The sequence below is a fragment of the Lipophrys pholis genome (assembly GCF_963383615.2).
Source record: "Lipophrys pholis genome assembly, chromosome: 1".
In the NCBI taxonomy this organism is placed as follows: Eukaryota; Metazoa; Chordata; class Actinopteri; order Blenniiformes; family Blenniidae; genus Lipophrys; species Lipophrys pholis.
In genome coordinates this window covers 25,104,215-25,117,260 of record NC_137635.1, presented here as the reverse complement: position 1 = coordinate 25,117,260, position 13,046 = coordinate 25,104,215, and the positions used below count along the sequence as shown (strand labels likewise).

At 46.3% G+C, this 13,046-nt stretch overlaps 1 protein-coding gene across 1 annotated transcript; it reads right to left on the bottom strand.

The window, feature by feature from the left end:
- Nucleotides 1-212: 212 nt before the first annotated feature.
- On the bottom strand, nucleotides 213-11,681 carry onecut3b (one cut homeobox 3b; the record flags this gene model as incomplete). The annotated part of the gene is made up of 2 exons (XM_080480146.1): nucleotides 213-571; nucleotides 10,601-11,681. 2 exons carry the CDS (start codon nucleotides 11,679-11,681, stop codon nucleotides 213-215), a joined length of 1,440 nt encoding a protein of 479 aa, XP_080336272.1.
- Between the last annotated feature and the right edge of the window lie 1,365 nt (nucleotides 11,682-13,046).

Here is a 13,046-nt window from a genome sequence, read left to right as displayed (position 1 = left end):
AAGAGTCACGTTGTTGTTGTTTAAATGCACATAAGAATGACATTCAGATCTAAAGAAAACACGAGGCGGGTGAGAAGATCTGATCCATCTGCACAAGTCGTACAGAACCGTGAGCAGATGGATCAGAGCGTCAGTCTGGAGCTGCACACTCAGAAGCTGCAGAGCCAGAGTCAGAGAGGTCTTCCTCCCCTCCCTCCTCTTCCTCCTCTCCCTCAGGCCTTGGAGAAGGTGGTCGCAGAGGAGGTGCCGGGTTGAAGCGGAGACGCGCTGTTGTTACTGCCGGCCCCGTGAGACGTGTGCACGTGGCCGTGTGCATGCACGCCGTGGCCGTGCTCCTCTGCGTCCCAGCGGTCCAGACAGCGGCGGCGAGAGTTCATGAAGAAGTTGGAGACGGTGGAGAGCTCCAGGCCGAGCTGCTGGGAGATGGTGACCTGCATCTCCTTGGACGGCCGCCGGTTCTCCCGGAAGATGGCTACCAGGGTGCGGCGCTGCAGGTCGGTGAAGACCAGCCGCTGCTTCTTGGGCACCTGGCTGCGCTCCCGGCCTCGGTCCTCCTCCTTACGTTTACATGCTGCAAGAAGGTGGAGGAGGAGTTATTACCACCAGTGTGCCTACAAACCTGGAACATTCATACACAACACGGGTCAACGTTGGAGAAGAACACAGAGAGGAACTCAAGGTTGAAAATGGAAGGTGTAATACATCATACAATGCACTGAAGCAAAGAAGGAAACATGTGAATGGGGAGGCAGAAAGACATGCTCTGAGTTTGCGTCTTAATGCTGGAGTCTAGATTGTGTTCTTTACTTTAAACTGAGGAACTGTGCAGCCTGGATAACTGCTGTGAGCCGCCATGACTGGACATGCTGTTTCAAACTGCTAAATTATACATGAGTTCTTCTATCGAGCAGGTTCTCCTTCAAGTTGTAAAGTCACATGTTTTCTTTTTATATCACAACCTTCCTGAATGAAATATATTTATATTATTGCTGGGTGTAAGTGTAATTAACATTTCAGACATTTTTACCTGCAGAAACAGAAAAAACGCCCAACAATTTATTTCTAACAGAAGTTTGGATGTTAAGGCTTCACAGTCGCTGCAGATACCAGAATTATTATGAAGTAGTGTAAACACATTGTTTCTTCACCTCAGTGCTTTTCAACAGCAGATTGTTTTCATTCCCTTAAGATGTTGTGTGTATTACTACTTCAGCACCACTTCGATCCTGATTTGTCCGTTGTTGGTGTGTTGCAGCAGTAACTGTGTTTGCAGGGAAGGAAGTCGGAAAAGTGTCCAACTGCAGCGATTGTCCCTTTAGAAGACCTTCAGTGAAGGAGGAGCTTCCAGAGGACACATTGTGCTCTCCTCCTCCTCCTGATTTAAAACATTTAGTCTTCAAACACGACTGTTGTTACTGGTTCACTGCAGGTGGCAGCCATCAAGCTTATTTTACTGTTTCATTTCTCCTCTACTAAAAAACAATTCTGTGTTTTAATCAAATAAAATTACCATTAGCGTTATGGAACATCTCATGGGTTTTTTTCATCAAAATTTAAAGCAAAGGTTTCCTCAGGTTCTCCCTGCTGCTAATCCCGCAGATATGATCCAAAGGTTTCAGGTTCACTCTCAACAGGCTGGAATGCTGCTCGAGCATGAAGAAAACAACAACAACAAAACATTTAAAGGCAAATAAGCATTGATTTAAGAGAATCTGAAACTATTCTTAAGTTCTGTGAGATGAGCTGCCATTAGGAGCCTTCAGGTCAGTGAGGAGCTGCTTGGTGGAGGATCTGATGAGGATCTGGTGAGGATCTGGTGAGGATCTGGTGAGGAGCTGGTGAGGAGCTGGTGAGGATCTGATGAGGATCTGATGGAGGATCTGATGGAGGATCTGGTGAGGAGCTGGTGAGGAGCTGGTGAGGATCTGATGAGGATCTGATGGAGGATCTGATGGAGGATCTGGTGAGGATCTGGTGAGGATCTGATGGAGGATCTGGTGAGGATCTGGTGAGGATCTGATGAGGATCTGATGAGGATCTGTACTTGGTGTCTGCCTGTGGTGTGTGCAGGACATGAGGTTGAGGTTGTGGGGTCTGTGTCTCCTGAAACTGGAGAAGCGTGCAGTGAAATGCTGACACTGGATGCTCCGTCAGTGCTGCTCTGCTGTGGAGACTGGAGGGAGTCTGTTCTGTTCTGCTGCCCTAAAAAGCTGCAATGATCGATTTTCCGCGGTTTTCTCCCGAACACGTGGTCCAGTAATCAGGGCTCCCTTCCCCACCCGATCGATCCCATCGATCCGCGAGAGCGAGGTGTGTGTGTGTGTGTGTGTGTGTGTGTGTGTGTGTGTGTGTGTGTGTGTGTGTGTGTGTGTGTGTGTGTGTGTGTGTGTGTGTGTGTGTGTGTGTGTGTGTGTGTGTGTGTGTGTGTGTGTGTGCATACACGCGGCTTGGATTGGAGCTCACGAACGCGCACCGTGATAGACAGACGAGAAGAAATTGTTTATCTGTGGAGGAACAAAGGAGATGTGGCGGAAAAGAGTGGCAGTCATCCAGGCTGGAGCTCTGAGGAACACAAAGCAATGAGTCAAATAAGACCTCTTTGTATATTGTTTATATTAAAAAGATAAAACTAAAAGAACAGATTGGGTTTGGTGCCGTGCTCGAAATATAAAGAAGACATGGGAAGACATTTCTCCCATTCATGGATGACTGTGTGTCCTCCTCATGAGGACTGAAGGATGGAGGAAGGGTGAGATGATGAGAAGGCAGGCTGCAGTGTGGAGGTGGTGTATGCAAATGATTGATGACTTTACAGGAGGTTTAGACAACAGCAGAAAACAGATTTGACTGTGAGGTGGAGATCAATATGAACGTGCACATGTGTATGCATGCCTGTGTGTGAGCGTGCACGTGTGTGAGCCGCCATTGTTCATGCTTTGTTACTGCAAGCAAAGCATAATTACACAGATCTTTCCCGTCTGCAGAGTGTCGGTGGTGTGTTTTGTTCCCATGTTGGAGCCTCCACAGATGCATCACTCTATCCCTGCTCCACTTCCTCAACTGTTTTCCTCTTGTTGTTTTTCTCAATTGTTTTAATTTGCCCTCAGATTGATAGCCCCCATATTGATTGATCCGCACTTCAGAACCATTTCATGGAACGTTTATTCAATTGGTTCAGGCCCAGCCATGCCAGAATCTCCTCCAGGCTCTCTAAGTGCTGTCTCAAACCAAACTCAATACTCCCTAATGTAATGACTGAATGCTAGTGCTAATATAGTGATAATTTAATATGTAATGCCTGTTTTCCAACAACTTCTGCTACTGGCCATTTTACAATGCCAACACCACTCCGCCTCTCCTCCATCAGCTGGAGTGTAGCCCTACAGCTCTCAGGCCCCAGCAAACACAACACTGCTACAACCAAGCAGGAATTAGCACGAGGCCTGGGCCCGGTCACTACATATTTCAGATAATCAATAGGTCAATTTCAAATGAGAGTCCTCTGCCCACCCAAACATCCCCTGCTGCCGCAATAGATAGGACCACAGGGAAGGAAGCGAGGGCGCTGCTCATTAAAGTGACCTCTCTGGAGACAAGAAGCAAAGCCTATCTTTAGTTGCCTCGTTACTAAATGGGCTCCTCTGAAGAGACAAGCTGAGGTGCTCAGGTCTCGAGTGGCACCTCCTCGTGTCCTCTCTTTCCAATATTCTGGTGTCAACGATGCCAAGAGGAATCAGCCCGCTGCCACTCAGTTTAATCTCAACCTCTTAATCATCAAAAGATTAACTCGCTCAGCATGTTAAGCTGCACTTGTGTCCCATTTAAGTGCAGCTCCACTTTATGACTTAAGTAGCTGCTGTTGTGTCTACTTTCTCTCTCAGAGTGTGCGACTGCACATACGGCTGGAGCTGTGGACCAGAATGGCTGAAGGCGCATGCAGTTTGACCTTTGCTTGTTGTATTGCACAACCATGCATCTGCATGGAGTAATAGGCTTCAGAATCTTCACTGGAAGCAAATCTATCAGTCAGTGGCTTTAACTTTCACCCACCGACATGCTCAGGGACATTCAAACTCTGTGTGGAGTCTTCAAGACTCCATGTTCTTTAAAACCTTTCAAATATATTTACAACTGTAAAAACGATATGCAGTCATTCTGCTTTTCTTTGTGAAAAAATTACAGCCTGATTCAAAAAGTCCACGTGTGGAAAACAGGACTGATTGACTTTTAAATCTAAAAGATATGTCAAACTGCGATTTCATCTGTGCTGAAGGCAACTGAGCAGCTGAGTCTGAAAGAGCCCGGAGGTCTCAGACTCTGCAGAGACATCAGCCTGCACTGAAGGTCAAAGTGCTTCAGCACTTCTCTTCACTTCCACACTTCCTTCCACAAGCCAGTTGATTTGCTTGCAGCTGCTGCAGAGATGATGAGGCTTCTGTCTGACGACACTCTGTCTACTCTGTTTTGAAATGTTGAATGTGCAGAAGGAAACTTGAGACTCTCACATATCAGCTGCATGTTGTCACGGTACGCCGTGAGATAAAACAGAGGTGAAAGCCAATAAGTGGAAGTGAGTCACACTGAAAACACCAACTTCATCCTCTGGTTTGGTAAAGTGAAGGAAACAAACACACACAGAAGGAAGCAACTCCTGCCATGTAACGTGTCCCTCCAAATTACTGGCTACCTCTGAGTTACATGAATCATTGTGCAGAGTTACCACCAGTGATTTCATTAAAACTATGGAATATTTCTCCAACTGGAAGTGCAGGACTATTATGGTCTTGATTTGGCTTTAAGGACATGAATGTGTATTCAGTTTAAACCTGAATAAATGTTATTGACAAAGTCACAGCTGTGTTTTTCTCATATCACCACTAAAGCTGTTGAGGATTTAGTGAAATATAAGAACTGCACTAAAGAAGAAGCAAACGTTGTAATTTGCAATCTTTTTCCAAAGAGAAATAATTAATCCCAAAAAGCAATATAAAGAAATGAAAACTTTAAGCAATCAATCAGTGTTAATTTCCACCTGTCCCAATAGATCAGAACTTTGATCCGCCCCTGCTCTCCCTGCATCTGGTTGTGTGGGTATGTTTGTGTGTGTGTGTGTGTGTGTGTGTGTGTGTGTGTGTGTGTGTGTGTGTGTGTGTGTGTGTGTGTGTGTGTGTGTGTGTGTGTGTGTGTGTGTGTGTGTGTGTGTGTGTGTGTGTGTGTGTGTGTGTGTGTGTCATGGGGCAGACGGTGAACTAACCGCACCGTGCTGCTGCTAGTCGGCGCCTGGACGGAGGGATGAGATCGGGCTTTGTGTGCGGTGAGACGGGCCCTCTCCCGCCCTGGACGGACTACTGCAGGCGAGAAACAGTTTGGTGTCAATCACTCTCTGTCACACCTCTCAGATGTACGCTTATTGATTGTATTGATCATATTATAGGCCTACCCCCCCCCCCCCATCCTCCCCCCAACACCCCCCCCCCCCCCCCCCTAACACCCCCACCCCCCGCTGTGCGCCCAAACTGCGCCTTCATCCTAAAATACTCCACATTGATCACGATCGGGCTTATTTGAAAGCTGTCGTGTGTGTCTCAATGCAAAGCCCGTGTTCTCGTGTCCGTGGAGTGATCGACAGCTTTACAGCCAGTCACATATCGGCCTGCAGTCTATAAAGCGTCCGCACGCCGTGCGCCACTTTTAAACGCTTTATTTATGTCTCTTCGTTTCTTCCGACTAAACCAGCAACTGCTTTTACACAACTCCAGTGTCGGTGGTTTGTTTCCCAGAGAGCACAGAGGCTTCACGAGAAGCTGGAGACTAAACACTCACGTTATATATTTCTTCTATCTGTTTTTCCTGAATTCATTATTTCAAACACATGATAATAAAAGGACATGTGACTGAATATTATCGTTGAATAGTATGTTCATTGCCGCTGTAAATATTCCCTTTGCTGAATCCTGATCCAAAATTAATTTTGAAAATAAAAATGATGCCTCGGGACCCACCACACCCATGGAATCACAAAATTACATTTCCAGGTACTTTAATCAAGATTAACACGAACAACCCAAAAACAAGTGAAAATTTTTGCAGTGAAATAAAATAAAAAAGACTCATTTTATTAAGAATTTAAGGTGGGAATCTTTTACCCAAAAAGATTTATTAACATTAAAAGTCTCTGATATTTATTACGTCAAAAAAAATACGTGTTTTTTATAAATTGTTCAATTACATCAATGATATTTTAAGACTAAGAATAACAATGGATATCTATACCAGAGGAATCTGCTCACTTGGTCTCTTTTTCTCATTTTTCGCCGCGATGCCGCGATCCGGAGTCAAACTCCGCGACCTTTTTGCTCAAGATCAGGACGTTCCCCGAAGCGGCACTGCATCAGAAATAATTCAGCAATAAGCAAATGCTCTTAATTATACTGCAATAATTAATTCTTCGGATTGTCTAAATTGTACGCTTGATAAAAGAATAATAAAATAATGAGCTATGAGGCATTGTGACATCACAGATCTGTGCGGAGTTTAACGTGACAAGAAAAGAGGTTCACACCTGAAAAGTTGTAACTCAAGCCTGACTAATGAAACCAATCGTGGCTTTAAAAGGGTTTATTGGCACATTTAGCAGCAAACGGAGGGAGCTGTTCTTTCAGCACCAGCATGCCCGTTTCAGTGTGTGCGTGTGTGTGTGTGTGTGTGTGTGTGTGTGTGTGTGTGTGTGTGTGTGTGTGTGTGTGTGTGTGTGTGTGTGTGTGTGTGTGTGTGTGTGTGTGTGTGTGTGTGTGTGACAGCCACACGGTATCATTTTTTTAATTAAAGATATTGATAATTGGTCTGCATGATATCCTTTGATATTTTAAAGGAAATGCATCATGCACAGCGTCTCATTTCCATCTTAGTTTAAATGATTTAATTTGACACAGAGATTATTTTTCATGATACAAATGTGAACCTCTATGAAATAGTTTTAAAGATTTTTTAGTTTGAAAGCTTTTCAGCTATTTGGTGATCTTTATACTCTATACAGCCAAAGCTTTCTGTCTGGGTCACGGCACATTGAGCCTCATTCGTCCTGAGTGGCGAATATTTCACACCATAGTGCCTATATGCAAACTAGGTTTTTCACTAAGAGTTGACCAGGAAGCAGAAATGAATTGAGGCTGGAGCGCAAAGGATCTGTTTTCCTGGTGCTGGTATAGAGCCAGAAGAAAAAGAAGGGGGAGGCAGTGGGGGAAGGAAGGGAGCAAGAGGGAGAGGGGGAGAATATGAGAGAGCCGAAGAGAGCAGAAGAGAGGAAATCAATACCGATTCAGAGTGAGTCAGATAAGCCTGAACAATGTATAGTGCAGACACACTCTATAACCCAGTCACACACACACATACTCACACACACACACACACACACACACACACATATACTCACGCATGTGGAAGCACTCACACAGGCATGCATGTAGACAAACGCTGGATGAAATGTGCTTGCAGGCCTCCATAAAGATGCATTACAAACCCCATAAAGCATAGCAACCTTTAAAATCAAATGACATCACAACCTTGGATTGCTTTGAGGATTCGCTGACATGAGCAGAAAACACTCATTACTACATCTCGATAGGCATGCTGGATGCTCGGATGCCCTTTGTCTACCGGAGAAGGCTCTTCAGCTCTGATCTTTTTGATGTTTGTGTTAAAACACCAACCTTCCAGACCTCATCTCATCTCAAATATTGCTGTTCTTTGTTACAGATTGGCAGAAAGGCTCCTGCTCTGGCCTCATCACTTTGTTTTGATGCCACTTTTCAGTCGACACCATCTCGGTCAGTGTTGGATCTGAGGTATCGATGTTTCACAGGATGTTTGGGGTGTAAACAGCGTTTTTCAAAACCACTTACACACCCTCTGCTGTGGTGTTTAGGCAGAAGGACGGTGTGTGGTCCTCAACTGTTAACCACAGATTGGACTGTGCTTACATAGAAGATGCTGTTGTAAGCGGAAACACTACCCCCCCCCTCTCTCTCTCTCTCTCTCTCTCTCTCTCTCTCTCTCTCTCTCTCTCTCTCTCTCACACACACTCTCTCTCACTCTCTCACTCTCTCTCACTCTCTCACTCACTCTCTCACACTCGTCTCTCTTTCTCTCACTCTCTCTCACTCTTCTCCATCTCTCACTCTGTCTCTCTCACTCTCTCAGTCTTCTCTGTCTCACTCTCTCCCTCTTCTCTCACACACACACTCTCTCTCTCTCACTCTTCTCTCACACACACTCTCTCTCACTCTTCTCTCCCTCTCCTCTCTCCCTCTTCTCTCTCAAACACTCTCTCACTCCCTCTATCTCACTCTTCTCTCTCTCTCTCTCTCTCTCTCTCTCTCTCTCTCTCTCTCTCTCTCACTCACACTTCTCTCTCACACACACTCTCTCACTCCCTCTATCTCACTCTTCTCTCTCACTCTCTAACTCTTCTCTCTCTTGATCTCTCGCTCTCTCAGCCTCTTTCTTTCCCTCTCGCCTCCGTCTCCCTTATACTTATCAATTATTAAGGTCGGTATTGATCCTTTCACTACCCTGCCTCTATCTGACTGTTCACACAAAGCCCAAACCTGCCTGCCCTCACTCAATCAATGGCATCTCCAAGCTCCTGCAGCTCTTTTTTTCCATATGTCAGTTTTGCCTTTCTCGCTTTTGCACTTAAACCGAGTTGACTGAAGTTTTGTACGTGCCAATTTGGTCCATTTGGTGTTCTTCAGAAAAGATGAGAAACAACAGAATGATATTAATCTTTAATGGCACAAGTAAGTTTGAAGCACATTGAAAGACGGGTCTGGTACAGAGAGAGCAGAGAGGATGGGAAACGGCTCTGTGCATTGTTTTCCTTCATGAACCATTTCTCTCTCTCTCTCTCTCTCTCTCCCTCATCCTTCCTCCTCTTTTCTTCCAATCAGTGTTTTCATTTTGATTTGTTCCGATGCGTGCATGGCGCCAAACAACCTGCCCGCCTGTTGCCAGGTTAACCAGTGAGAGATTAGTGATATTATTGTCATGTGCTGCAGAGACAGAGAGAGAAACACCAGGGAGTGGGAGAGAGGGGGGTTGGGAAGGGGAAACGGCCTTATTGATCTCCTATGTGCAAAGCCAGGCAAACACTGAAAGGACAGAGCAACACTATTAATGACACTCACAGCCTCAGCTACTAATCCTCATCTATCTATCTATCTATCTATCTATCTATCTATCTATCTATCTATCTATCTATCTATCTATCTATCTATCTATCTATCTATCTATCTATCTATCTATCTATCTATCTATCTATCTATCTATCTATCGTTCTATCTATCTATCGTTCTATCTATCTATCTATCGTTCTATCTATCTATCTATCTATCTATCTATCTATCTATCTATCTATCTATCTATCTATCTATCTATCTATCTATCGTTCAATCTATCTATCTATCGTTCTATCTATCTATCGTTCTATCTATCGATCTATCGTTCTATCGTTCTATCTATCTATCTATCTATCTATCTATCTATCTATCGATCTATCTATCTATCTATCTATCTATTGATCTCTCTATCTATCGATCTATCTGTCTGTCCAGCCTGAACTCAGAAATAACCTTGTTATATTTACTGTGAAACACAAACTTATGGTTTCCTCAGAGTCACTATTCGGAAAGAAGATCTGGCAAAAACGTCTATTAACTCTTCAAATGCCCAGTATTCTCTGTGTTTTCTTGTTTGTACTGGTCTGCCAATCCACACCCCAGCTACAATCAATATTTCATCAGAACGGTCTGTGCAGCTCAAGGTTGCCTTGAGATAGATCTGAGGATCACACCAGCAGGGCTGGACTTCACTTATAAAGCAGTATTTTTCTTGTTTTCAGGGTTTTGTGTTTCTTTTATTGTTTGTTTTTTTGCTTGATTAAAACACGCGGGCCGGAGCAGCCGGCTGCTCCTGAACCGGAAGCTGTCCGGAGCCAAAAGCTGCTCCACGATTGGAAGGATCATACCTGTCCCTGCTCTAAGTGTAGAGCTTTTACTACAGAGAACTAAATGAAAAGCCAAGACACCGTGCGGTTATTGCGTCTTTCAGCTCTGATACGAGTATCGATCCGTGTGCCACATTTAAAAGGGAGTGGGAACTGGCGTATTGATCAGGCAGCCTGGGGTCACCCGCGCAACTAGTTGGCCCAGCAGCCCCATCACCACACACACACGCGCGCGCACCCGCGACTATTCCAAGCTTTACTGCCAATCAATTGCGATTTGCGGAGTGGAGATTAAAGCGGTCGACCTGCAAATTTCATTCACGATTGCGCGCGTAAATACACATTAACAGTAAAACTGGCATCTGAAATATGACAACTTGCTCTCTTTTCTCACGGTACTCACCCGTATTGCTTTTGAAAGTAAAGAAATGTGTATGAATGAAGCCGCTGTGCCTGAACTGTCCGCGGTGCTGAACCTCTGAAGGCCTCATAACTTCTGTGTGTCTGCTTGGAATTTGGAAGATGTGGTCACTGGACTGCTCCCTCAAACTGTCTGCTTTAATGTGGAGTAATGTGACTATAATGAACATATCTTACCGGCCAGCCGGAGCGCAGACATCCTCTGAAACTCGGGCTCCTGCAGCCACTTCCACATCCTCCTGAAGGTTTCCCGGCCTGACTTGAGCTTACTCCAGGGTTTGGGGTTCCGTAGCAGGTCTGAGAGGGTTCCCTGCGACCGGCTTAAGATCCTCTGGGCGAAGATGGCCTGCGGGATTGAATATCTCTTTAACTCTGCCGTTATCCTCTGAGCCACCTCCTTTGTGTTGATTTCCTCCGCCTGGATGCCTGACCCTGATACTCCCTGACCGGCTCCGTGGCCGTGTCTCTCCCGGTCCCCCAGCATCACTGCGCCGTTGGTCTGGGAGTGGAGGTGGCTGTGCGGGTGGTGGTGCATGCCATTCAGGTTGGAGATCATGCCGTGGCCGTGCCCTCCTAAACTCCTGGCCAGATGCTCTTGGTCACTTCGGGACAGCATGGACGCGTGGGACTCAAACCCGGATACCGGAGAGAGCATCTTGGCGTCGGTGGAGAGGTGCGCGCTGGGGCCGTATGCTGACAGCGGCTGTTGGGAGTTGTGCAGAGAGCCGAGCCCGCTGGACAGCGGGGAGAGCGACCCGTGGCCCATCCCGGACACGGACATCTCTTTGGGGTAGTGACTATACAGGTTCCCCATGGAGGCGAGCCCCCGGTGGTCGTCCCGCATCAGCGTGAAGCTTCCGCTGACGTTCCCGGCGGACAGGCGAGGGTGGGCGGTAGCGTGGTGGTGCGAGTGCGGGTGGTGGAATTTATCCGCCACGGTGGATATCGGAGGTAGATGCTGCAGGGGAGTCAGCGTGGTGTACGTGTTGCTGAGACTCATTCCGGTCTCGCACATGCTGATGGACGAATGGAGGTGTCCGGACAACCCCGACGGGTCGGTCCGGTAGTCCCCGCCGGTGCCCTCCAGGAGCGAGGCCATGCCGGACACCATGGCTGACCGTGCACCCGGAGCGTGCTGGACCAGGTTCCGGGAAGTGGAGCTCGGGGACGGCGACGGCCGGCCGTGAGGGGAGCTTATGAGGTCCCCCGCCTGGGAGTGTGAGGAGACGCTGTGAAGGTTCTCCATGGTGAGCTCCATAGCTGAAATATGTCCCCTGGTCCCACCCTCCCACCCTCTCCCCCTGTCTCTCACTTTCACTCAGGGACACGCGCTTCTTCTCCCCCTCTAGCCCTCCCGGAGCAAAACAACGAGCAAACCGTTTGAAGACCAATCCATTGATTAAAATCCCTCGATCGATCCGGGGAGGCGAGGAGAAGTTCTGCTGCTGTTCCGAACCGAGTGGGTCCGCGCCGTCGTGTGGGGTTCTAAGCATTCATGTGGCTGGGAGCTCTCTGGGGCTGTATCTCATCTCTGGTCCAACAGCGCTCCACTAAGAGCAGGTTGAGCTGCGTGTCAGAGAGCTGGGCGCGCGCCTCGGTGTATTTAAAATATGGGGCGGGCACGAGCAGTGTCTCCCTCATCGGCTTCAGAACACGTCAGCTGGCTTCCGATGTGGTTATCACTGTAATAACGGTAATAACTTTCACACACACACACATATATATATATATATATATATATATGTGTGTGTATATATATATATATATGTGTGTGTGTGTGTGTGTGTGTGTGTGTGTGTGTGTGTGTGTGTGTGTGTGTGTGTGTGTGTGTGTGTGTGTGTGTACACCCACACGTATAATGTCTGATCGTGTGAGCACGCGTAACTTGCCTGTTTGACTGCACGTGTGGCACAGACAGACAGACAGTACGAGCTCACGACGTTCCAAACACGTACAGTCCGAGCCTGTTTCCAGACACAGCTCCTTACAGATAAACTTTGTTTTCCCACGGACTGTATAGTTTTGCATTCATGCGCTTAGTGATAAACCTGATCGAAGTATTGACTGACAGAGATTAATGACGTGGCGCAGCCCGGGTGGGGGGTGAAGGAGGTCACAAAGTTAGGATCCTGCAGACCGACGGGAGTGCACTGTGCTAGTTTGGTGTGGATGCACTTTACGCACAGATTGTGTACGTAAAAACCGATATACCGTGTCAAATCGGCATTAAAATGGTGTAAACAGACTTCACAGACAGAAGGGCCGTTAGCAATTAGGAACAATTTATCATTTATTATGTGTAACCAAATAATAGGCCTCTTATCTTTTTAACCACATGTTGTATGAGACCACTGTGATTTTCCTTCCAGGCCTGTCTTGAAAAACTCAATAACAGAAACAGCATTATTATTATTATTATTATTATTATTATTATTATTATTATTATTATTATTATTATTATTATTATTGTTATTAATAATAATAATAATAATAATAATAATAATAACAATAATAATAATATTGTCGGTCCACGATCTGTCTGAGCGGTTCCGCGCCGCTTGATGATGCTCAAAACATCCGCTTCATACCAACGAGGCCGAAATTCTGCTGGATTTATCTCACT